Below are 26,301 nucleotides of genomic sequence, written 5' to 3'. Positions count from 1 at the left end.
AAAAATATATAGAAAAAATTAGCTGGGCATGGTGGCGCATGCCTGTAGTCCCAGCTACTCGAGAGGCTGAGGCAAGAGGATTGCTTGAGCCCAGGAGTTTGAGGTTGCTGTGAGCTAGGCTAACGCCATGGCACTCTAGCCCAGGCAAAAGAGTGAGACTCTGTCTCAAAAAAAAGAAAAACACTGGCCTAGGCTATCTAATCCAAAACTTTGAGTTCTTATGTGCAAGGGTATTGTGATAGGTACTGTGAGATATACAGCAAACTCTCAGATTTTTTTCTCTTGAAAGTGTATATGGTATAACTGAAGCGGTAAGGTCTAAGCATGTAAAAAAGCTGTGGTATGACTGGGGCAATAAAAAGTGTCAAATCGTTTACTGTAAGTTCTGTAGTGTTGGCAAATGGAACAAGGTGTTATTTGGGTGTCAGAGAAGGGATTTCCAAACAGCTGGCATTTAAACTCAAGACTTGAAGAAATACTGTATTTTCATAGGAATAGTTGGGAAGGGGTGTCTACCAAGTGAGAGAATGGGTAGGAGGTAAAGTGCAGAGCTGAGAAAACATGAGGTGTGTTAGAGAGAGGTGGGTGGGACAATAGTAAGGAGACCAGAGTTTCTGGAACAGAAGACTCCTGTATGTAAGTGGTGGGAATGAGGTATATTAGAAAGATTGATTGACTACCTAAGGTTCCAAGGGGGAAGTGGGACAAGGAACCATTTGTTCTAACTTCCAGTTCAGTGCTAGAAGTCTGTTTTCTCATGTGTAAAAGAGGGACACTGATGCCTGTTTAGCTTCTCTCCAGGGTTGTTGTGGAGATGAAATGCCAGTGCATGCAAGGTTTTCTAAGCTAGATAAAACACTGTGTGAATGTAAGGTGATGGTATTTTTATCATGGGAGATAAAATTAGAAATGGGGGTTGGAGCAAGGTAAATAAGTGAAGGATTTTTGGTTGCCACATAAAGGTTAATCTTGTCTTTTTTCCATATAGATTATGGGATAGGAGTCGGGGTTAGTGTACCAAAACTTTTAAACAGAGAAAGGGAACAAGGAAAAGTGGTATGTTTTAGGAAGATTGGTGTGGTAGTATGCGAGGAATAGATTGGTGCCTGTGGCAGGGAGACCAGTTAGAGGCTTTCTGCTGGAATGAGCTTCAAATAAAAAGGGTCTGAATTAGTCAATGGCAGTAGGAATAGATACAAAAAAGATGACTTAAGATAAAGTCTTACCGTGAGAGAACAAGGAATAAAGTATAACTGCAGGACATCCAGCCAGAGTGCTGGAAAAATAGCAGGTTCTTCAAGTAAATTGGGAAGATAGCAGGGAAGAGAAAGGAAAAAGAATTATTTTCAGCTTTTGACATTTAGAATTAAGGTGATAGTAGGCCATTAGATAGAATCAGAAGTTGGGAGATACTACACTGGGGCTCAGGGGAGAGAAATTGGGGCTAGAGATAAGAATTGTATAGCCCTCTACATTGAAGCCTGGGTTGGGATTGGCTAGATTTCTAAGGAAGAAAGCACAGAGTAGGGAGAAGTGAGGTCGTATTTAGGAGCAAGGGACAGAGAAGTAGTTCAGGATAGGAGCAATCAGACGGCTAAGAGGACGACTGTGGTGTATTGACTTGGAAGCCATCTTCTATATTGTTGTGTAAGTATTGACTTACTTGCCTGTCTCTTTTAAATGTAGGCTTCTTGGGAATGGAGGTGGGAGGGAGAGTAGATGAAGAGGCGGGAGGGAGAGTAGATGAAGAGGCAGGAGGGAGAGAAACTAACATTAACCAAGCATCTGCTATGTTACTAGTAGCATTTTTTGAATGCTTACCATGTGACAGGCAAGTTGTCAGTGTTTCACATGTACCAACATCTCACAACAGTCCTATGAGATATATATTATTATCCTAGTTTCATAGATAAGGAAATTAGTGCTCTGAGAAGTTAAGTACTTGGTTCAAGGTGACAAAGGATGTGGTAGAACTGGAATTCAAACCCAGGCCTGAGTTCTCAACATTAAGTTTATGCTTGTACCAGGAATTTTTAAACTGGTTCCTAGAGAAGGGACCTCAATGAAAAGGCTTATTAAAATTTCAAATCAAACCAGTGAGGTATATGTTATTCTGTTTTACAGACTAGGAAGTTGAGTCTCAGAGAGGTTAGGTTATTTGTCCCAGGTCACACAGATAGTATGTGGTTAAAGCCAGAGTTTTGAATCAAATTCTGTCAGAAACCAAAGCCCATGTTCATTCATATTTAATTCAGAGGTCATCACACTTTTTCTATATGGGGCCAGATAGCAAATGTGGCTTTGTGGGCCATATGGTCTTGAGTGCAATTACTCCACTCTGCTGTTGTAGTATGAAAGCAACCATAGGACAGTATGTAAACGGATGAACATGGCTATGATCCGATACATCTTTATCAGCGCTGAAATTTGAATTTCATATAATTTTCAGGCACCACCAAATATTATTCTTTTTAAAGTTCTCTTTTTCAATCATTTAAAAATGTAAAAACCATTCTTAGCAGGCTATTCAAAAACATATAGTAGGCCGGGCGCGGTGGCTCACGCCTGTAATCCTAGCACTCTGAGAGGCTGAGGCAGGCGGATCGTTCTGAGCTCAGGAGTTCGAGACCAGCCTGAGCAAGAGCGAGACCCCGTCTCTACCAAAAAAAATGGAAAGAAATTAATTGGACAGCTAAAAATGTATGTAGAAAAAATTAGCCGGGCATGGTGGCGCGTGCCTGTGGTCCCAGCTACTCGGGAGGCTGAGACAGTAGGATTGCTTGAGCCCAGGAGTTTGAGGTTGCTGTGAGCTAGGCTGACGCCATGGCACTCGCCCCAGGCAAGAAAGTGAGACTCTGTCTCAAAAAAAAAAAAAAAAAAAAAAACAGATAGTGGGCTAGATTTGGCCCATGGGCTGTAGTTTTGCTGACCTCTGCTTTAATCCATTCATCTAATAAATACATATTGAATACTTACTCTGTGTAGAGATGTGCTAGACACTGGAGACAAAAAACAAAGGGGAGTTCCAGCCCTCTAAGATGAAACAGGTGATTACAGTACAGTGTAATAAGAACTATAATACATTTATACTTACAAAATGTAGTGGAAGAACAGATATAGGAGGCTCCACAAGTTTCATGGATGAATTTATGAAGGCATCTCAAAAAGAGTGTTAGTGATGGATTGCTAGGCTTATGGTGTAGGGGAAGGCATAGCATTACTGGGGCAGAAAGAGAGAGGCTGATGCCAGGAAATGAACTTTGTCAAGAGGATAGGGCAACGGGGAGTGAGTTTTTAGGAAATTTTAAGCCAAGGAGTAACATGATCTGATTTTTGTGTTTTAGAAAGATATGTTCTAGGATATGGATTTGCAGAGAGGAAGTTAGGAGGGGCACAGGTGAGTTACCACACAAGATAAGTGCTGTAGTTATAGGGGCAAATGGGAGACATATTTGGTGATTGATTAGGCTTAGGGATTGTAGAAAGATGAAAAATCTAAGAAAAATCAGGTTTCTGGCTTGATTAGTTGGGCATTCATCAAGATGCGTATAGAGGACAGAGAAGCATGCTTTGAGGGTGAGTGCAGGAAGCAGGGAACAGAAAAGTGACTCTGGTTTTTAGCATGTTGGGTTTGAAGTACCTGAGGGACATCCAGGTAGAAATGTCCAGGGGGAGTCGAACATGTGAACATGAAGTCTGAGCTAAGAAAAATCCATAGTAGTAGAGTGATTGCTCAGGGGTGGTGAGAACACATGGGCTGAGACAATCAGGAGACTGATCATTAAACCCTGGAGGACACATAACATTGAGGGAGCAGGAGACTCAATGCATGGCCAAAGCCAGGAAAGTACGAGGTCCAAGAGACAGTATTGGTATTAAAATTTAGGAAGGTGACTTTCCTGAAGGAGGATATGGTTGATATCACTGTAGAAAGGTCAAGAAGATAAGGAATGAAGTGTTCATTGGCTTGAGTCGTTGGAGCGGGAAGAGTTGTGCAACTTAATGAGTAGCTTCAAAGGAGTGGGCTAGAACCCAGATTGCTACGTGTTAAATCCTGAATGAACATGAGAAATTGGGGACACTACCCAAAAGTTCAGCTGTGAAGGGAAGCAGAGATGACAACAGCTAGAAAAGTATTTCTAGCACCTAGTGCAAGTTTTGGCACATAATGGAGACTGGGAAAATTCATTCTTTCAACAAGTACTGTGCCAGGGACTGTCATTGAAACTGGGGATAGAATGAAAGATAAGAGAAAGTTGTTCTCATTGTAGAGCTTACATTTTAGTGGAGACTGGGGGTAAGAGGTAGAGGTAGAAATGAAACACATAATTTTTTATGGTGATAAATAGAAGAAAATAAAGCAGAATAAGGATTAAAATAAAGAGAATAAGGATTGAATAACCACGAAAAGTGATAAGTGGTCTGTGTGACTATTTTAGAAAGGATGCTTAGGGAGGGCCTTTCAGAGAAGGTGATGTTGGAGGAGAGTCTTCATCAAGTATCAAAACCCTGGGGTGTGAGGAACAGCAGGGTGGTTGGAGCTAGGCAAAGGGGAGAAGTAGAGAAGAGGAGATAGGGATAGTTGGGTTCAGATTATATGGGGCATTATAGGCCATGGTGAGGAATTTGAATTTAATTCTTACTCAGAACCCAGTGGACTTAACCTGATCTGTGTTTAAGAGATCATTCTAGCTGCAGGGTGGAGGGAGGCAAGAGTAGAAGGCAGGAAGACCAATTGGGAGACTACTTTAGGCAAAAGATTAAGGTGGCTTGAGCTAGGGGGAAGACATGACAGTGATGAGAAGTGATGATCTGTCCCCAGTGTATTTTAAAGGTAGAGCCAACAGGACTTGCTGGTGCAGTGTAGGGCAGAAGGAGGAATCAAGGATGACAGCTAGGTCATCCTTGCAAAAGCAAATGGTTAAAGAAGAGGGTCGTTTACTGAGATGGGGAAGGCAGGAGGAGGGGAGAAATATTTGGAGGTAGGGGTCAAGAGTTCTGTTGCAACCATGTTAAGTTAGAGATGTCTGTTAGATGTTCAAGTGGAGATGTATAGACCATTGGAATGAACAAATTGGAGTTTATTTGGTTGAATGAATGTGAATAAATACTGCTCAGCAGTATCATGAGGAATCTTAAAGACTTGATGTGATTATGTTGCCCTTCTCTTCTGTTTAAACCTTTTATTAGGTAAACGTAAGTTTGGTGGCCTATGAACCTTGTCTTTTCTCCACAATAACAGCAGAAAGGGAGCAAAGAGGTAGAAAGCCCAGTGTATCTTCTGCGCCAGTGCTACAGTGATACAGGTCCAGGCCTGGAGATCTCACTATGGGAATTAGGCCAGTTTGGCAGCTGGTTAATGAATTAGTTTATTTTGGTTCTTTTCTTTCCAGTAAAATCAAGAGGAAGGTAGAATAATAGACCTTTTGGTTCAGAAGGAAATCAGTTGCAGCAGCCTCCTGCCTCTCCCCTTTTCCTACCTCTCCCTCCAACTGTGGTCTAGAAAGGCTGAGTCATACAACTTGGTACCATACTCCAAGTTAGTGACAAAGTCAGGACTAGAATCCAGATCCTGTGACTATTATTCCAGCCCATTTTCTACTGCATATGCTGCTGGTATGAGAGACTCAAAACTGCAGATTCAGAGAGAATTTATTTGTTCATAGATGCCTCAAGGCCAGACTTCTACAGTGGATAAAATTTTTCTGTTTACTCTTAAGTTTTTCCTGAGATGCTAAATAGCAAAGTTAGGAATGGAACTTTGGTGCTAGACTGCCTTGGTTCAAACCCCAGCCTGGTCACTTACTAACTGTGACCTTGGTTGAGTAAGTTATTTATCTTTCTGTGCATCATTTCATGAAATGGGCAAAATGTTTAGTAACCTTAGAGAGCAGTTTTATTTGCTGATTGTTATATATAAAGGGTTCAGAGTAGTGCCTAGCACATAGTAAGCACTCATTGATTTAGCTGTTAGTAACTATCTTCATGATTTTCATCTTGGGTACAGAAAATTGCTGTCACCATCCTTATAAATACTTCGCAGACAATTTTTTAAAAAATTATACACATATATTTTCCCCCTTCCCAAGATAGGGTCTTGCTCTGTTGCCCAGGCTGGAGTGCAGTGGCATGATCATAGCTCACCGCAGCCTTGAATTCCTGGGCTCAAGAGATCCTCTTGACTCAGCCTCCTAAGTAGCTGACTACAGGTATATGCCACCACACCCAGCTAATTTTTTTATTTTTTGTATGGACAGGGTCTCCCTATGTTACTCAGGCTGGTCTTGAACTTCTAGCCTCAAGCAATCCTCCTGCCTTGGCCTCCCAAAGTGTTGGGATTACAGATGTGAGCCACCACTCCCAGCCTATTTATATATATTTCTTAATTGACAAATAAATTGTATCTATTGTATACAACATGATGTTTTGAAATGTGTATACATTGTGAAATGGCTAAATTGAGCTAATTAACGTATATATTACCTCACATACTTATTTGTGGTGACTTTGCATATAATTTGAATGCTAACAATATACAAGGTATATTTCCTTATATAAGATATGGTCTGTGCCCTCTAGGAATTTTCATTCTAACAGGGAAGGAAGTGTAAAAATAAAAAATATACTACTAGGCTTACCTATTTAAAATTATGTTAATAAGACAGTGAGAACTGTGAATAGTCTCTTCCTTTTCTGACATTCTGTGAATTCAGAATATGTTCAGATGAAGGCCAGGGGACTGAGAAGGGATTCGAGCAAGCTTTGTGGAGAAGAGGCTTGTCTAGATAGAGTAGAAGCAGATAGACATTCCAGGCCTGTGCATGTGTAAGGAGGCAGCTAAGGTAGGAAAACACAAGGAAGAATTTATGAACAGTGAAAAGAACAGTTTTGCTAAGGAAAAGACCTATGAAAAATGGTAGTGATTAGGATCCATTGAAGATGTACCAAGACCAAGCATACCAAACTTACATCTTTTTTTGATTGGGCTTCTGAGTTGGTATATCAAAGCATCACCATAGACACTATCTTTCCTTTATTAGGGTATATCAAAGACCATCATTGTCCTCATGGACATGATAGTTGTGTTGGATGATAATATAAGAGAGACTTACCACTGATGGAGTAGCTCATTAGAGTATTGATCCGTAGGTTAGTGTCAACTGGAATACAGAGAGGATCACTGAAATAATTCTGTATCACTTGTTTCTGTTGTAGGATATTTTTTTAAACAAGATTAACACAGAGATAATATACTTCCATGTTGTATTATCCAGCTTCACATCAACATTTTGTCATTTTTATATTGATTCCCTATCCCCCCCCCATTTTTTAGTTTGAACATTTTAAAGCAAATTCCAGACCCACATATCATTTTACTCACAAATATTTCAGTATTTATCTATAACTGATAGGGATATGCTATACATACTAATAATGTGTGTGTAGAAAACCACAATATTATCGTACCTCACAAAATTAATAATTCTTTGATATTATCTAATACTTAGTTCATGTTCAGTTTTCTCATTTGTCAAATATGTTTTTTTAAAGTTAGTTTCATAAAATCAGGATCCAAATAATGTCCACATATCACATTTGGTTGCTATGTCCTTTAGAATGTCTATTAATTTATAACAGCCTTCCCCTCTTTTAAAAATGCTACTTATTTGTTGGAAAAACTGGATCATTTCTTTGATGGTACTTCCCACAATCTGGATTGCATTTTAACATATTCTTTCATGCCCCATATTTCTTTTAAGTGGTACTCACTTCTAGAAGCTTGATTCAGGTTTTTTTGGTAGGAATATTTCATAGGTGCTGGATAGTTTATTTTAAAAATATTAGTATTATACTTATTATTACATCACACCAAGAGGCCCATAATGTCTGTTTGTCTCAGTGGGTTCAGATGTCAGGCTATCACTCCATTAGTGGTCACTGATGTGAGCTGCCTGGATCCATTGTTTCATAGTGATTGCAAGATGTTGACTTTCCAACTCTTAATCATTTTTCTCTGTGTTTATTCATTGGAATTCTTCTATAAAGAACTCTTATTCACATACTTTAAAGAAATCACTAGAATGCTCTAATATAAAGAATAAAACATAATAAAATAATATATCTTTCAAGATATAAATGCTCAGCAATAATTATTTAAAGGAAATAATGAAGATGGATACTCGTACATACATACAGGATCACTATGAATGTGATAGCTTCAAATGCAAATCCATGACAGACATGTTGTATTGGCAGTTCAAATAACACAAACAGTGTTGCCATCAGTGTGTTTTCTTTTTGAACAACTCATAGTGTCATGTTCTAAATAATTTACCCAAACAGTTGATGATTTCCATGTATGTTAAAATCATGCAAAAATACTTAGTATCTGTATGTAAAATTGAGTTATCTTCTAAACTCAGTTTTAAACAGATTTTTCTGTTGGGATATTTGAAAGTCATGTGCAAGGTGAGACATTTCTTCATTGTATAGTATTGTGCATAACACTGCAGGTGGCTAGAATCCCTGGCAATGACCTCCCAAATGCCAAAAATGACACCCAGTCATTGTGACAACCAAATTTTCATAATAACCTCTATGGGAAGTAATATCATCCTCATTAAGAACCACTGGTCAAGTGAATGTAATAAAAGATAAGAAATCAAATAACCAGTAGAAAAAAACATTTGAAAATAAGAGGTAAAAATCATCTTTTTGCTGATACTACTTTATATCTAAAAAACCTGAGACTCTTTAAAAATTATTAGAATTAATGAGATAATTTAATAAATGGCTAGGTATGGTATGTACAGTCATGTGTCACTTAATGGTGGGGACAAGTTCTGAGAAACGCATCATTAGGTAATTCATTGTTATATGATCATTATAGAATATACTTAGACAAACCTAGATGATATAGCCTACTACACACCGAGGCTATATGGTACAGCCTGTTGCTCCTGGGCTACAAACCTGTACAGCATCTTACTGTACTGGCTGCTATGGGCAGTTGTAACACACTGGTAAGTATTTGTGTATCTAAACATAGAAAAGGTACAGTAAAAATACGTAATCTTATGAGACCGCTGTTGTACATGTGGTCTGTTGTTGACCTAATGTTATGTGGTGCATAACCGTAGTTAGTAATGACAATTACTGGGTCCTGGGATAAGTGTACAACTTAGTTTTGTTTAAAATTTTTTGTTGTACTCACTCCCCCCCCCCCATATAATTGCTTGTTTCTTCTTGATTGTTTGAGTTCTTAAGGATGTTAAGCTTCTTTTATATTCTAGGACTTTTCTCCCTTTCTCATTTGGCTTGTATGTAGTGTCTTGCTTCCCTCACAGGATTTCATTTTTATTGTAGACATATCCTCCGCCTTTTCTTTATGCCTTCTGGATTCCATCATGTCTAAAAAGGCCACTGCCGTGCCCATACTTTTTTGTTTGCTTTTAAGACAGAAAAGGTAAACAAGTGGTTGAGGGAGTGACTTGAAGAAAGCATACATGTAGGAAGCGGGCAGTGTGAACGCATTCACCTTAGAGAAGGACGGACATGGGGGAGTGAGGAGGTGGGAAATGGATCGCAGAGTAAGACTAGGGCCCAAGAGGGGAAGAGTTCTTCGTTAAGGAAGCAGGAGTGAGAGGTAGGAGAATTGTTGAGTAGTGTGATCTGCTCAGTTATTGTGCCTCATCTCCAAGTGTTGAAAGGCCTTGGGGTTGGGGGAATACTTTAATAGTGGCTTGCAAACTTACTTGACTTTGACTTACAGCAAAAAATACATTTTTATAGCCCCTAGAAAACACACACATAATTGAAACTAAAGTTTCATGAAATAATACCCTAACTAGTGCAGTAACTTAGTCTGTTAATTTTCAGTTCTATTTTTAAGAAATTCTGGTTGAGAGCCACTAAAGTAATGATTCTCAACCCTGTCAGACCCAAACCCAGTGCCTCATTTATTTTTATAACAAATATTTTAACACCTGCTGATTAGCCTAAAATAAAGTTGATATATATGTCTTTAACTACAACTAGACATTACAGTGAAGTAGTTGAGTGTCTGTACCTATTTACAATAAATAACTTTGGATTTAAAAGAAATAAGATCAGAAGATCTTTCATTTTCCTACACTATAGTATAGGAAATAGAGATATGGGGTAGTTACTAGAAAGAAAATTGTTAGGACAAATAAAAACAGAATTATTTGTATTAATATATGATAACAAAAAGGGGGAAATGACCTTATTTGATGTGGGGATACCATAAGACAAATTATGGACTGTCAACATGGAGAAATAAAAGTAATATCACATAGTCACCAGTGAGTTTGTCCTTATTTATAAATGTAATGTCAAAATAATTTCCTGTGAAATGAGCTGACATGAGACAAAAAAAGCAAGGAAATCTTATAGAAAACTGGAACCCACTGTTAGCAATCTACGCCGAGCTCCTAGTACTTAAAACCCTTACAGAGCATATCCTTTGATAGGCATTGAGGAACAGAGGATGGATTGGAAAAAGAAACAGTAACAGCTGCGTGATAGACTTCGGGGGCTATAATTAGAGTAAAAAAAGAAAAATGATAGCAACACCAAAACAAATAAGTACATTATTTAATTTTTGCAACATAGCTTTCTAGTCATTATGTCATAAAAAATTAAATATAAATAGGATGACATTGATATGAATTTTTTTATGTTAATACATTTTCACAGGAACCCTGTGTTTCATAAGTCCTACTAATTTAATAATGTTTGAAATCAATCTATTTAGCAAAGTCTGTGTTACATATTTGGAAGTTATTGCAATGAAAACAGTCTGATCAGGTATGTTGTACTGGAAACTCAGCTACTACAAACAGCTTTATTGTCAGATTCTCTGAAATACTGAACAGTCTTTGGTAAAGTTCTAAATGAAGCAAACCAATCTCAATTTATGGGGTTGTGGCATACCTGGAAAATACGTATTTTTACTAAAACTGCAAATATTTTGTGTTTATGTGAAAATGGAATTAATTAGGTATTATGCTTAGATAATTTTAAAGTTTTGTTTTTTGCTATTTGTTTTTTAGTTTCCTTGTTGAATGTCTCGTGGGAGATTTGGAAAATCCTGTTGGGATGCTGGATAGTTCTTTGCATTTTCTGTGCATTGCAAGATGCCCAGTACCTTTACCACTTTTCCCCAGTAAGTGCCAGTAGGGTCCCCAATCATTGGGACAACCAAAAAATACCCCCCACAATTCCAGAATGCCCTGTGGAGGTGATGCCTCCCAATCGAAGCTACAGTGACTAAATTTATTTTACTTGTTCATGACCTGTAGTTTGAAAAACACACAGGCAAGTGTCACTTACCAACTGGTATTCATTCTGAGAAATGCATCCATTGTTAGGCAGTTTTTGTTGTGCTGCAAACATCATGAAGTATACTGACACAAACTATTGCTCCTAGGCTACTGAGCCTGTACAGCACCTTACTGTACCGAATACTGTATGCAGTTTTAACATAATACTATCTGTGTGTCTAAACATAGAAAGGGTACAGTAAAAATACCATATTATAATTTTACAGGACCACAGTGATATATGCGATCTGTTATTGACCCAACCATGGTGAGCTTTGACATCTTCCCCGAAACTGGTAGAAGAATTAATTGCAACATTATTGCAAATATAAAATTGTTACTTTCCTAGTGTTAACGGATCTGCTTCAGTTAGCTTTGTTCTTTACATTCTGCTTTTCAGACTCCAGGATAAATGTTAATGGCCCTACTAAACTCATTTGCCCTCCAATTTAGATGGTACCAGTGTCCTATGAAATACGCAGAAATCCTTTCAAAAGCATGTTTGTCTTCTAATATCTGAACATAACCTGTGCATTAACAGAACATTCACTGTACTGTCAGAGAATCATCCTTTGAACCATCTGCCCCCTTATTTTTTTTAAAAAAACTTTTTATTTTGGAATAATTTTCAATTTATAGAAAGTTGCAGAGATAGCATAGAGACTTCCCAATACACACCTCTCACCCTGTTTCCCCTAATGTACATCTTGCATTACGTTGCACATTTGTCAAAACTAAGAAACCAACATTGGTACGTTATTACTAAACTCTTAGACTTTATTCGGGTGCCCTTTTTCCCACTAATATCCCTTTTCTCTTGCAAGATCTAGGATACTTTGTTGCATTTAGTGATTCCTGCTTTTGACCTCAGTAGCTACACAGAGAACTGAGCACACTGCATCTATCTACTAGTTCTCTGTGAAACTATAGCACCCCCCTCAGCATTGCCTATTCCCAGCTCTTCAGCTGAAGAGCCCGTTTTGTCCTTTAGTCATTTCTCTTGGTGTAGTTTCTAGATACTTTGCCATTCTTTCAATATACTGCTATACTTGTTTCCCATTTTAAAACAAGACACACAGAACTGAATTTGGTTCTTCACATATGGTCTGGCAAGAGTAAAATGTTGTAGAAATATTACAGTTATGGATCTTGTACAGCTGTTAATGCAGCCTAAGCTTGCTTGCTTATTTGCTGGCTGTTTTAGCAACTGCGTCCCATCTTGGGTTAATACTGAAGCTGAGGTTCTGTTTAGTTAATTCATCTAGAATTTTTTACTACATGAATTGCTGTTTAATCCAAAGACAGAATTTTATATGAATTGCTTTTGGAATTCATCTTATTTTGCACACCCATTTTTCTCTCTTTTGATCTCTATTCTGTCATCTAATATTTTAACTGTTTCTTTCATGCACTAACTTATAAATATGTTTGCTGTCATTTTCTAAGTCACCAATAAAAACATTGTGTAAAATAGGGTCAAGTACAGGACCTTACCATGGTGCAAGATAACTGGGCAAATGAAAAGAATAGCAAGTATGTAACTGTATGAGGAAGTAGAAAACACGGTAGGATAAGGCAGAAGTCTCGAGTCTGCTTTACTTACAGTAGTCCCAGCTTATCCACAGAAGATGCGTTCCAGGACCCCCCTCCATGGGTGCCTGAAACCACGGATAGTACCAAACCCTATATATACTGTGTTTTTCCGTCTGATAACTGAGGTGGCTACTAAGTGACTAGTGAGCAGTTATGTAGAACAAATATGCTGAATAAAGGCATGATTCTCTTCCCAGGTGGGATTACACAAGATTTCAGAACAGTGTACAATATAAAACTTGTGAATTGTTTATTTCTGGAATTTTTCATTTAATATTTTTGGACCACTGTCAACCATGAATAGGTGAAACCTCAGAAAACAAAACCTCGGGACAGGCGCTGTGGCTCATGCCTGTAATCCCAGCACTTTGGGAGGCCGAGGTGGAAAAGATTCCTTGAGTTCAGGAGTTCAAGACCAGCCTGGGTGACATGGCAAGACCTCATCTCTACAAAAAATAAGAATAATTAGCCAGGCACAGTAGCATGTGCCTGTAATCCCAAGGCACATGGGAGGCTAAGGCACGAGGATCACTTGAGCCCAGGAGTTGGAGGCTGCAGTGAGCTATGATCCTGCCACGGCGCTCCAGCCTGGACAACAGAGTGAGACCCTGTCTCCAAAGAAAAAAAAAGAAAGAAAGAAAACAAAACCTCAGATTAGAGGGGACTACTGTAAATGCTAACTGTGGTTGGTGCCTAAGCTAGAACTCTTGCAGAATGAGAGCAACTGAATTTCTTGGAGGGGGACAAATGGCAGAGGATCAGTCTTAACTAAGAATGAAGCCAGTTGTGGTTCACAGGCTTGTTAGCTTACCTTTTATTTTCCTGGTCATGCCTGAACCTTCTACTTGAAGGTTTTCATGATCCTTGCTTGAACTAGGCTTTTTTATGAACATTACTGAAAATTTTGGAGAACTATTAACATACTTTATTTTTAATTGACACTTGATAATTGTACATATTTATGGGATACAGAGTCATATTTCAATGAATGTATACAGTATATAATGATCAAATCTGGGTAATTAACATATTGTCTCAAATATTTATTGTTTCTTTGTGTTAAGAGCATTCAGAATCTTCTCTTGTAGCTATTTAAAAATATACAATAAATTATGGTTAGCTAGGCGTACTTCTTTTATTTACCAAGGAGGTATTTGAATGACATACTTCCTCTTTAATAATGCTTCATCATATATCATTTCCCATTTTTCTATTGTTGGGCCCCCCCATTGGTCTTTTTCTTAATTTTTAGGAGCCCGGTTTTTTGTTTGTTGTATTTATTACAGATATTTCTCCCCATCTGCTTTCATTTGACATTGTTTGTGTTTTGTCAATATTAAAGTTTTGTACTTATTATCAAATTTATAAGTACTTCCTGCTCCCCATTTATGGTTTCAATTTCCCTCTGTTGCTTAGAAAGTCTTTACCCACCAAGAGGTATAAAAATATTCTCATTTTCTTATAAGAAGCTTGCCTTTTTAAAAAAAATCGAGTCCTGGCCACAGTGGCTCATGCCTGTAATCCCAGCACTTTGGGAGGCTAAGATAGGAGGATCACTTGAGCCCAGGAGTTCAAGACCAGCCTAAGCAACAGAGAGAGACCCTGTCTCCATTTAAAAAACTAGAAAAAATTAATCAGGCCTGGCAGCACCTGCTTGTAGTCCTAACTACTCTGGGAGGCTGAGGCAGAAGAATCACTTGAGCCCAGGAGTTTGAGATTGCAGTGAGTTACAATGATGCCACTGCACTCCAGCGAGTACGACAGAGTGAGATCCTGTCTCAAAAAAAAAAATTGAAACAATATTTGCTGCTTTTAAGGTACACGGCTAGCCAGTCCTTTTCTTTGAGAATGAAATTTTTATGTATGTGTAAAAACTGTGTCATGCATTCAGAAGAGTGTATAAGAATTATGTATCTAGTAAAAAGAAAATGAAACATCCACATATCCACTACTGATATTAAGAAATAAATATCTCACACACATGTTCATAACCATTAATTGGACCTCCGTTTTGATCATCCTCTTGCCTTTCTCCGTAGTTTTATTTCTGACATACTCATTCCTGTCTAAGCCACTTACTGTTTAGTTATGAAACACAGAATAGCAAGCTCAGGCCTCACTGCGTGAGGAAAGGGCAGTTTGCACTATTAGGCAGAAGCTCCAAGGAGAAGAGAAGCTGAACAAAGTCTGCCTTCAGCCTCCCTAAGGGTTTACAAGAAACCCTTTGGAGAAATCATTCACAAATGAACCTTTGAAACTCAGGGCCCACTATAGATGGGCGATTAGCTGGGCTGTTTGTGTGGACCAGGGTGGATTTCCAGCAAAGATGTGGTCAGAGGATGGCTGCTCAACATTGCCCACCTTTAGCTCCCAGGAGCAGTTCAGAGCAGGATGCTTCCATGGGGTAAAATGAGAGTCCTCAGCTGAACCCTTCTTGTGAAGGAAAGAGCAGGAACTTCATCATCACATGGGCAAGACCAGCCAAGTCCAGACAAGAAGCCGGACCTGGCCAGACTCCCTGGGCACTATTCTGTCCTCAAGTTAAAAAGAAAATGTAAAATACTGTATGATTCTCTCTCTGTAATCAATTCTTGTTGTACGTGCTAGCTGTGTTATATAAAGTTGACATGAACACCAAATTAGCAAATACTGAACCTCCACTTCTAGAGGAAGTATAGGGTTAGGTTCCTGCAAGCCACTGATCACAGTATTTTAATCAACAGATGAATATATAACCTTGTTTTATGTGTATTTCTGTTGAAGGTCACTTTAATATATATTGTTGATTCATTAATGTTGAACTCATGGACAACAGTGCTGTAACTCATACCTGAATGAAGCCTATCTAACACGTGTATTTTCTCCATAAGATCACAGTCTTGAGTTACTTAGGAACACTAGGGTGTAAGCCTTCATCACTATGCTTTTGGCCATTTTAAATAGCAAAACCACCAACAAACATCACAAAAAGGTAAAATGCATGGCACTAAATGGACCACGAAAAGGACACTTGTTTACAAAATGAGAGCAGAAACAAGAAGACAGAGTATTGTCTTGTATGACTTGAGCTGGGGACCTAAGCTGGGAACATGGGCATCAGGCCACTCGACTTTTATGCTGCTCTGTAAATGTCCTGGAAAGACTGTGAAGGCACTGCAAGTATTGATATGTGTTTATGTATACGTATTTATACATATACATAAACAAAACAGGCAAAATTAATCTAGGATGTTCAGGATAGTACCTTGGGGTAGTTAGTAGAAGGGTGCATAGGGGACACTTTTAGGGCCTGGTAGTGTTCCATTACTTGATCCAGGTGTTGATTTACAGGATGTGTTCACTTTGTGAAAACCAAGCTGTACATTTATGATTTGTATCCTTTTCTGTATGTTACACTTGAGAAAACAGTATAAAGCAGACAGTACCCTCACCCTGAGTGGACTCTTATGTCACTCCTCCAGTGTGGTAGAGTAGTTGCCCTCATCTGTTTCATGAGGTTGTCCCTTCACCATGATTTTCATTGCATCTCATATTGGGTTTCCTTATTCCTAAATTCCATTTTCGCATTTTTTATCCCTCTCTCACTCTTTTGGTATCACATGCTTCTGTAGTTTTGGGAGAAGAGGGTACATGGGAAGTAATTTTTTCCAGAACTTGACATACCTGAAAATACTATTCTACTACCTTCATACTTGAATGATAACTTTCCTAGGTATAGAATTTTAAGTTGGAAATCCTTTCCTTTTCAGAATTTTGATGACATTAGTGCATTACCTTTTGTCCAGTATTCCTATTGAAAACATCAGATTCTTGATCTTTGTGTGCAATCTCTACTCCCTTCCCTACCCTCTCTCCTGGAAGCTAGTAGAATCTCCCTTTTGAGGCCTGCTCTTCTGAAATGTGATTGGTATAGGTTTCTTTTTATTCATTGTGTTTAGTACTCTGTGGGCCCTTTCAGTCTGGCAGCTCATATTCTCTATTCTGGGAAATTTTCTTGAATTATTCTGTTACCTCCTCCCCTCCATTTTTTCACTTTCAGGATATTAAAGCTCTTAGACTGATGTTCCAGTTTTCTTCTCTTTTACATTCTATTTTTTGTCTCTCTTTTCTCTTCTTTTTTCCTTTTCCTCCCCTTTCTGGAAATGATTTAGCTACTTAATCCATCTGTTTTCAGTAAAGTATATACTTCATTCTGTTGTCAATGATGCCTTGAATTCCTTAAGTCAGTGACCCTCTTTAATGAATAAACTTCTGCCTTCCACTTGAAGTGGAGTATAATGTTGGAGAGGCAACTTAGAAATTTAACTGCTTCTCAAAGAGCTTTTACCCTTCTTCCATCTTTCAGCAATTCTCTACCCTAACCCTAGTTCTGGCACTACCTGATGCTGCCAGTCTTGGACATTTTATTAAATCCGCATTTTAAATCGGGTTGTTTCTTAGCTTTCCGCTTCGTGCATACTACGACTCAGCTTTTTCCAGTCTCCTGATTCAGTTACCTGATTCTCCTTTCCAGCTTCCAAAATTTTATTGCTATTATTTACTTTTATTTTCCTTATCCTTGTGAATTTGTCTTTTTCATTTCAGTTCTATTACAAAATTTTAAGTTTCAGAAAGGAACAAAATCAGATTTTAGGGCTCTTCTAGACTTTATTTTTACAAAATTATGGCTGAGTCTCAAATACCATTGTCCAGTGCATCACTGTTCAGTGCACTAACCACTAGCCACATGAGCACTTGAAATGTGGCTAGTGCACTTGAGGAACTGAATTTTAAATTTTATTTAATTTTAATAAATTACATTTAGACTGGGTACAGTGGCTCACACTTACAATCCTAGCACTTTAGGAGGCTGAGGCAGGAGGATCGCTTGAGGTCAGCAAGTTAAGACCAGCCTGAGCAAGAGCAAGACCCCCATCTCTACAAAAAATAGAAAAATTAGCCAGGCATGGTGGTGTGTGCCTGTAGTCCCAGCTACTTGGGAGGCTGAGGCAGGAGGATCCCTTGAGCCCAGGAGTTAGAGGTTGCAGTGGGCTATGCTGACACCATCGCACTCTAGCCAGGACAACAGAGCAAGACTCTGTCTCCAAAAAATAAATTAATTAATTAAAAACAAATAAATAAATAACATTTAAATAGTCACATGTGCATAGTGGCTACCATACTGGACTGCAGTGCTCCAGTAGTAGCGAAGGAGTTGGAAATGTAAGTTCTGGTCAGTATATCTACCATTGGAAGTTTTTTTATTTTTTTTCTATTTCCTTCTCCCTGATTTATTTATTCATACCAGTAAGGAGTCATTGATTCCTGTGTTACTCAATGGGTTATAATCTATTACTTTTATTATTATTTTGATGCTCAAATTGTCCCAGATTCTGCCAGTGGGAACTGCTTCAGGGTTTCTTCCATGTCTTGTTGACATTCCTCCATTGTTCTTTCTGGGTAGTTTCTGGGTCACTCATTTTAGAACTGGATATCATACATAGGCTCATGTACTGGCCCTGCTCAGCCCCTAGAATCATCCATTTCTCCAAGGAGCCCTGGTTCTTAGTGGAGGATACTGTTTAGATACCAAGATCTGGGTGCTTGCTAGGTGTGCTCATTGCCACTGGAGTATCATGGCTTCTAGGCCCACACATCTGACAAGGCGTTTTAATTGTTAGTGGCTGTTACATTGGACAGTACAAATGTAGAACATTTCCATCATTACAAAAAGGGGAAAGATGAAGTTCCTAGAATTTAGGAGTTCAGAGGCCCCCTGCCCATCTACACACTGTTGGTACTTGGCCTTCTGAGTGGGATGGGATGCAGCTGGCTGGTGATGAGAGTGCCTGAAGAGGCAGATGCTGGAGCCTCTCTGCTGCTGGAGGGATGCTGACCTCTTCCTATCCTTTCCTCTCCTTCTGGGGCCTCCCACTGGCAGAATGTAAACCAGAAGTAAGCTGCCGAGGGAGTCAGAATAATTGAGTTGGCAGAACCTAGACCATGGTTTCTCAACTTTGGCATCATTGACATTTTGGGCCAGGGGGCTGCCTGTGTTTTGTAGGATGTTTAGTAGCATCCCTGGCCTTTGCAAAATTGATGCCAGTAGCCCTTCCCCTCCCCGCAGTTGTTACAACTGAGAATGTCTCCATACATTGCCACGTGGCCTCTGGAGGGCGAAATGGCCCCTGGTTGAGAACCATTTCCTAGACCCTGCATTGCAGAACAAAGTATAGAAGGGTAGGCTTGGAGCTGAGAAACCGCAGTAACAACCAGCACCCTACTCCAAATGTCCTCGAAATGTGAGGCAGGGAAGAGAGATTAATGTTTATGTGCTTGTGATGGCCCAGCAATATAGAGATTACACTTTTCCTTTTTCTTTTCTTTCTTTTTCACTGATGAGGAAAGTGAGGGAACAGGTAAGCAGTCTCTTTATAGTCAGACAAGATTGAAATTCTTGCTGATAAAATTGATATTTATTTACATGTTCAAGTTTGGTCTTGAATCTTCTTAGTTGGAGTTATTGCCATACTATTTTTAAGTGGGTGAACTGCGTCCTGAGTGTTGCATTTCAAAGTTGTTATTAATACATTGTTAACCTGGATATTGCTCTATTGGGGTCATTCTCATAATCATGGCTGGAAATGTTCATAAATGGAGGGAAGAAGCATGAATAATTACATTAAAGTCAATATTTAAAAATTTTTTTAATTTTGGATGATTATACTGTATTTGTTGAGGAGATTGTTTTGAGACAGGGTCTCGCTCAGTCGCTCAGGTTGGAGTGCAGTGGTACAATCATAGCTTACTGCAACCTCCAACTCCCAGGCTCAAGCAACCTCCCAGCTCAGTCTCCTGAGTAGCTAGGACGACAGGTGCACGCCACCATGCCCGGCTAATGTTTTGTAGAGATGGGGTCTGGCTGTGTTGCCCAGGATGGTCTTGAACTCCTGGGCCCAAGCAGTCCTCCTGCCTTGACCTCCCAAAGTGCTGGGATTACAGGACTGAGTCACTGCACCGGGCCATTATACTGTATTTGAATACCTTGGTTTCTTTCAGATTCACTTCAAACCATACAAATACTATCCATTTTCCCCTTTTGTCTTTATGCTTAATCCTTTTCTTTTTTCTTTTCCATACTGTAATCTATCACTCTCAGTGATCTGCTCTTTGGGAGACATGCCCTCTCTCAAAGATCAGATTAGCCTAACCAGCTGTTTCCTGTAGCTTTCAGCTTGTATGTCTCATTATCACCTCAAACCAAACATGTCTAAAATTAGGCTAGTATACCTCCTAAACCAAACATAAACCATGCCTCTTTTTTCCCAGTACTAGAGTATTCTCTGTACTTTGTATCAGTTATTCCTAGTTCTATCCAGAGTTTTATGTCTGCTGTGGTAGGTCCCTTTAGTTAAAAATCCATGAAGGAACTGGAGCAGAAATAAAAGTAGTTTAACAGTTGAAGGTAGGATTTTGGAGGACATGTTAGATCTTAAATTGGTTAGCCTAGAAAAGAGGGAAAAGTAAATTAATTCTTGTGGGTTTTTGAGACTGGATTTAGAGTAACTGCTCTATGTGTAGGGAACATGGGAACAAAGGGACTTGAGGTTATATTTTAGTGTTTTGAAGAGGAGATACTGCTTGGTCTGAAGAATTGTGTCAGGGTGAGGCTGTTGTACTCCCCCAGCCAGAACGGGTCATCTTTTATCTTTTTTATATGTTGGCTGTTTCTCTTATCTCTGTCCATTAGTTTTGTGGGTTTTGTTTTTTTTTTTCCCCAAGACAGAGTCTTCTTCTGTCGCCCTGGCTGGAGTGCAATGGTGTTATCATAGCTCACTGCAACCTAAAACTCCTGGGCTCAAGCAATCCTCCTGCCTCAGCCTCCTGAGTAGCTAGGGCTACAGGCGTGGACCACAGATGTGGGCCACATCACCCAGCTAATTTTTCTATATTTAGTAGAGACCGATTGCTCTTGCTCAGACTGGTCTTGAATTCCTGAGTGCAAGCAGTCCTCCCACCTCGGCCTCCCAGAGTGCTAGGATTATAGGCGTGAGCCACCGCACCCGGCCCCTTAGTCTTCATACTTTATTTTATTTGCTTATTTACTTCCTTTATTCCCAATTAGGCCTAAAACACTGTACTATAAGTGCTCAAAAATTTTTGTTGATAGAAATAATGTTAAGATAAGTCATTATCTGGTCTCTCCTAATATGGATCTAGGACAAATTCCTTTCCACGACAATAGAAAGAGTTGTCATGTGTCTTACTTGACTGGGAATTTATCATAAATACATGTGCAGATATTTCTAGCTCAAATATCATTTAGCAAGCAGCATGTTTTCTGCTCCTTCCTTATACATCTTGTGGTATGTTGAGGATTTCCACATTTCTGGAAGCTCTTTCCCTCAAACAGTTGTAGAAAATCAGTAAAAAAGTATTCAAACAATAGGCCAAGAAATTCCCAAGGGGGGAAAGACCCCCATTAAATATATTTTGCCTTTTAGTTGTTTGAAATGACATTCTTCTTTCATAAATATGTAGTCTGTCTTCATAGGCCAGAAGTTACCTCCTGCTATCTGTACATTATTGGCCAAGTATACAATGGGAAGGCGTTCTAAACAGCGCTAGACCCTGTTGTCAGTGCTCAATAGTACACTCTTTATATATTTATTGCCTGTAAGTTGTCTAGCATGCCTGGATCATACACTGTGCTTGGGAAAAGTCATTCTGTGAGCACTTAGATGGAAACTCAGTGATAAAGTTTACACAGGAATTAACAAGTATGGGATATAGAATCCAACTCTGGGAACAAAAAAAGGGTATTTTTATTTCATAAATTTAATAGATGCAACTATTTTACCCATTTATATTTCAGCATAAAACAAGCCATCCTGCCACCAAAAGTCATCTTACGTGCTACTTTATGTCAAGATGGGATGGAGAATTGTCCATTTTTTTTTTTAATGAAACATCTCAAAAATATAGAAAGTACTAAGGCATTGTAGATACTGACAAATTCTACTTTGTGCCCTTTTTTGATTCCATTCGGATTCCTTCTCTCTCTCTGCCTCCCAGAGGTCATCACTTTTTGCTGTTGATGTGTATCTTTCCCATCCACATTTCAATATATTTTCCACATTGGCGTGTGTCCAAAAACAATTATATAGGATCATGTTGTATATTTTTAAATTTATGTAAATGTTCCCATTATAATATGTATTCTTTCACAACTTGTTTTTGTGGGGATTTTCACATGTTGATATGTGTAAGTCCGTTTCATGAGAGTATAGTGTTCCAGTGTCCAAATCGTTATGTGATGCCATGTGTCATAGATTGTTGATTCCCACGTCTGAAGATGTATTTATGCCAGATTTCTTTATGTGTTTGAAAAGACCAAAAATTAAAAATCATGTATTTGAGAATCATATTGATTGTTATTCTGCACTGATTTGAAGGGGTGAGACCAGACAAGTTTCTAACTTACTGAAATTTTAGATAAAGGAGATGGTATGGTAAAGTTTTAAAATATTTACTAATATGGGACATGGCTTTTCAAAGAGTTGAGAAAACACTACTCTAGGGTGAGAACTTACAAAATAGCGACTTTAGGTAGAATTATGTTTGTGATTATCTGAAAATAAATTAATACCTTTAAGCACCTGCCTCAAGAATAATTCTTCAACCTCAGGGTTCCATTCTAAAGAAGCTATGTAATTGGTAGAATTTAAGGTCTTAGAAAATAAGAAGTTGAGGGAAAAACAATAAGCAGGACATTAAATATGTATCTCTATACCATAATAAATAAAAAGTTCTGAAGACCTCCGCTTTTGGGGGCAAAAAAAAAGTTGGATTGTTAACAGAAGATATGCTTCAGTAGGTCACTAGTTTACCACTTAATGGCTGTGTGCCTTGGTTTATTCATCTGTAAAACAATCAACAGTTCAGTGACCAGCTTGGTTGTTTGAGGGAACATTGCTGCTTAGAGGTGATCTGAGGGAGATTCTCTTATGCCCGTGTTCTTTTCCATGTTTTAATTTTTCAGACCAACTCTTACAAGTTTGAAGTTTAATGTCTTTTTTAACACATATTCTCTTTTACAAATCTCTGCAAAATGCTCTTGCAGTCACTAGATATTTTCATTAAAAATTAGCACTTTCCCTAAAGAACTCTTGTCTTTTGGGAGGAATAGAGCCTAAACCAAGCTCCCTCTGCCTTTACCCACAGACCTGCCTGCAAGGTTTTCAAAACAGAGCAGTAGTTTCTATCTAGTGTGCATTGTTTAAAGCAACTAAACTGAACTGTGCATGTATATGAAAATACTGGTTTTTATATTTTTACTTTTACATATAAAATGGTTATCAGAGAACCATGGCTGACAGGGCATTCTTTTCTTAAAAACCTGTTTTCCACCAACTACCATATTGTTACAACTTGCAACTAAGCTCTCCTGGGCTCATGTTGCCACCTAGTGGCTTACTCCTAGAAGTACTTGGTGCAGCATTTTTACCTACTTTATTTTTTTTCTTCTATAGGAAACAAGTACCTGTTGTTCATCCCCTTGTATTCCCCTGTCTACTTTCAGTATTCAGTAATTCTTACATCAAGAAGTCTATTATAGATACACATTAATCCCTTTTTCCCGTCTCTCTTTTTGAGCTCTTATTGAATTACTCTAGGAAATGTCCCCTTCTCTTTTCATTTACTTCATTCATTCAACAGATACTCATTGAATCACTACATTGTCCCAGGCACTCCTTATATACCTCCTCTTCCTTCATTTTATGAGTCAGAAAACAACTCTAATCATGGCTGAGTATAATAGTAGATTGAATAATATAGAAGCTTCTCTATTTCCAGTTAAGAGGTTCTGAAAGGCTGTTCCCAAGCTCACTCATGAGCAAGTTCATTGTTCCTAAGATAGGCTCTGTTTGCAGGCCAGGGATGCATTTCTGTGAATAAGAGTGCAGGCAGACCAGTTCTTTAAAAACAAGCAAACCGATCAATTATTTCAAAATGTACCAACTTCCTCTATACTGAAAACTTTTAGAAATGATTTAAACTTCCTTCTTTGACAAAGTTAATAAAGAATTCCTTAAATACAGTATCCCCTCTTTGTCTTTCCATCCACTTTGTTAGGCAGATTTGAACTGACTTTGAATGATGTCTATCCACAAAAGAAGTTTTATCACATTTCCAGCCTACGTCAGGACTTTGTGAAGATTGATAAAGTAGTATATGTAAATCGTCTGACACATAATAAATAAGGAAGTTGCTACTAATACCGCTAGAGTGTAAGCTCTATGTGGCAAAGATTTTTATTCACTGCTATATCCTTAGCAAATATTTTTGTCTACTGTTGCATCTTGGCACATATAAATAATAAATAATGAAAGTGGTTGCTCCTATTGTCACATACCACAGAATTTGCAGAATCCCACCTGAAAAAAAAATAAAGTGAAAGTAGAAAAACTGATTCCCAGTACAGAAAGGGTCGTTCTAAGTTGCTGGGTGAATGTATTGAAGTTTCGAGCAAGATTGCTAAGTGTGAAGAGCACACATATTGCAAAACCTTCTTACTAAGCTTCCCATGTTTTCCTTTACACTAATCTTCTTCTCAGTCACCTAGTTCTCTTTCTTCTGGATCTTGCTGTCCCCCAACTTACACCCTCTTTTTCATTTCTCTTTCTCTGCCCCTGGAATGTCTTGAGCTATAGGCCTTTTCTTGAAAGGTATGTTCGTATGGGACTTGGTACCCTGTTGCTCCTCTTGAGTCTATCCCTTAAACACATGGCATAGATTTTTAAAGATACACATGTATGGAGTTAAATACATGTACTTAACAGATGTTTTAGTCCTGTTCCTAATCCTAATAATAGTTTTTTTTTAAGAAACAAACCCCTAAAGTTACTTTTTACTTTTGCAAGGGATAATTATTTATATTTCCCCTATGATTCTTAAATAGAAGGGGGAAAAAACTTTCCACTCCTGATCTAGGTTCCTTCCCAATTTAGGAAACATTATAAAATTTGTCTTAGATTCTCTTCCTCTAGGAATTTCACTTCTGGAAGTACCTTTTGACCATCTTTTTAAAGCATAATAATTCTAGCTACTTCTGCTTTTCACTGAGTTACTAATAGTTTATTTCTTTACTTTTGTGTTCATCTGAGATCCTCTTGAAAGGGTTACACAATTTTTCAACTGCTTAAATGCAGAGAGCCTCTTCTTGGAGATTCTCTTTATCATTGTAAAGTTACGTTTAGTAGTACAGTTCCCTGTGTAGTTCTCAATATTAAAATTATTGTATAGCATACACACACCCTTTTTAAAAAAAAGTCATACTTTTTGGAGAGATGCATGAGCCTTGAAGAGATAATACAAAGCCATTTCACAGAAGTAGAAAAGAGGACTTTCCCCCATCCCCCAAATTACATAGTGTCTAGAAGTCAAAATTGGTTGTCAATGGCAGGTGCTGTATACTACCATCCCAGACCTTCAGATTCCAGGTGTGGTCGACTTCCTGTTGTATTCTTTTTCACTGTGTTTCTTGACAGGTAACTTGTCCTTTATTGACCTTTCCTTCCCACTAACTCCCTATTCCCTATCTAAAAATTAATTCAAATCAAAAGTAAAAGCTACATCAACCTGAGATTTTCCCCTTTAAAAAGCTGTGAGCAAGTAAGCATAAAAACCTCATTGTTTCAGTTTTTAAAAATAGAAAAGATTTTACATATTATTTCAGTAGCTTTTAAAAAATCTGTTCCCACTAGAGGGCATTCTTTTTCTCTGATTTTAGTTCATAACTTTTATTTATTCATTTTATAGAACTGCCAAATACAAGGTAAATGCAGAGGATATGAATATGCTCAGATATATTAATAACTTTTTCAGATAGGGGTTGTCAGATATACACCATTCTTTTTATTTAGATTTAATGGTGTCAGTGTCAAAATTGGGCTTAAACTCTGTTAGCCTTTTCATTTATCTTGCTGGATAAACATGATCGGATAGGGGATTATAAATATCCCGCCATAACTTTATGATGTGCCTTGTGGTAGTTACCATTTTACAAACTAGTGATTGTCTGAGCTTCTTAATGACATAGTATGACTAAGCTAGATGGGTTGCATATTTTATTACTTGGTTAACTCAGCTTTTGCAGGATGGAGATATATATATATATCTCCATACTATATATATATAGAGAGAGAGAGAGAAAATGAAAGCTAACATTTTCTAATATAATAGATCTTAGTGCTATCTAGACAACTAGTGATTCTTCAGCTTTGCCTCTCAAGACAATATTTTATTTGACAATATTTGAACTCATTTCTGTCATAATACTTTTCTGTAGGAATTTTGTTTCTAAATGTCTTAAATATAATTT

The 26,301-nt window shown here is 38.2% G+C and overlaps 1 protein-coding gene across 2 annotated transcripts in view; it reads left to right on the top strand.

Annotated features, from left to right (window-relative positions):
• Window positions 1–26,301, top strand: part of KCMF1 (potassium channel modulatory factor 1) — a 66,003-nt gene that overhangs the window by 11,182 nt on the left and 28,520 nt on the right. The window contains exon 1 of one of the 2 annotated variants that reach the window (XM_012644256.1): window positions 11,107–11,188. The exons of the other annotated variant lie outside the window; for it this stretch is intronic. Coding sequence (XP_012499710.1) covers window positions 11,122–11,188 — 67 coding nt within the window. The 5' untranslated portion in view covers window positions 11,107–11,121. Of the gene's footprint in view, window positions 1–11,106; window positions 11,189–26,301 lie in introns of those variants that run through there. 2 annotated transcript variants of the gene reach the window in all.

This window comes from Propithecus coquereli, unplaced genomic scaffold (genome assembly GCF_000956105.1).
Source record: "Propithecus coquereli isolate 6110/MARCELLA unplaced genomic scaffold, Pcoq_1.0 Scaffold208, whole genome shotgun sequence".
NCBI lineage: Eukaryota > Metazoa > Chordata > Mammalia > Primates > Indriidae > Propithecus > Propithecus coquereli.
This window is presented reverse-complemented; position numbering and strand designations above follow the sequence as displayed.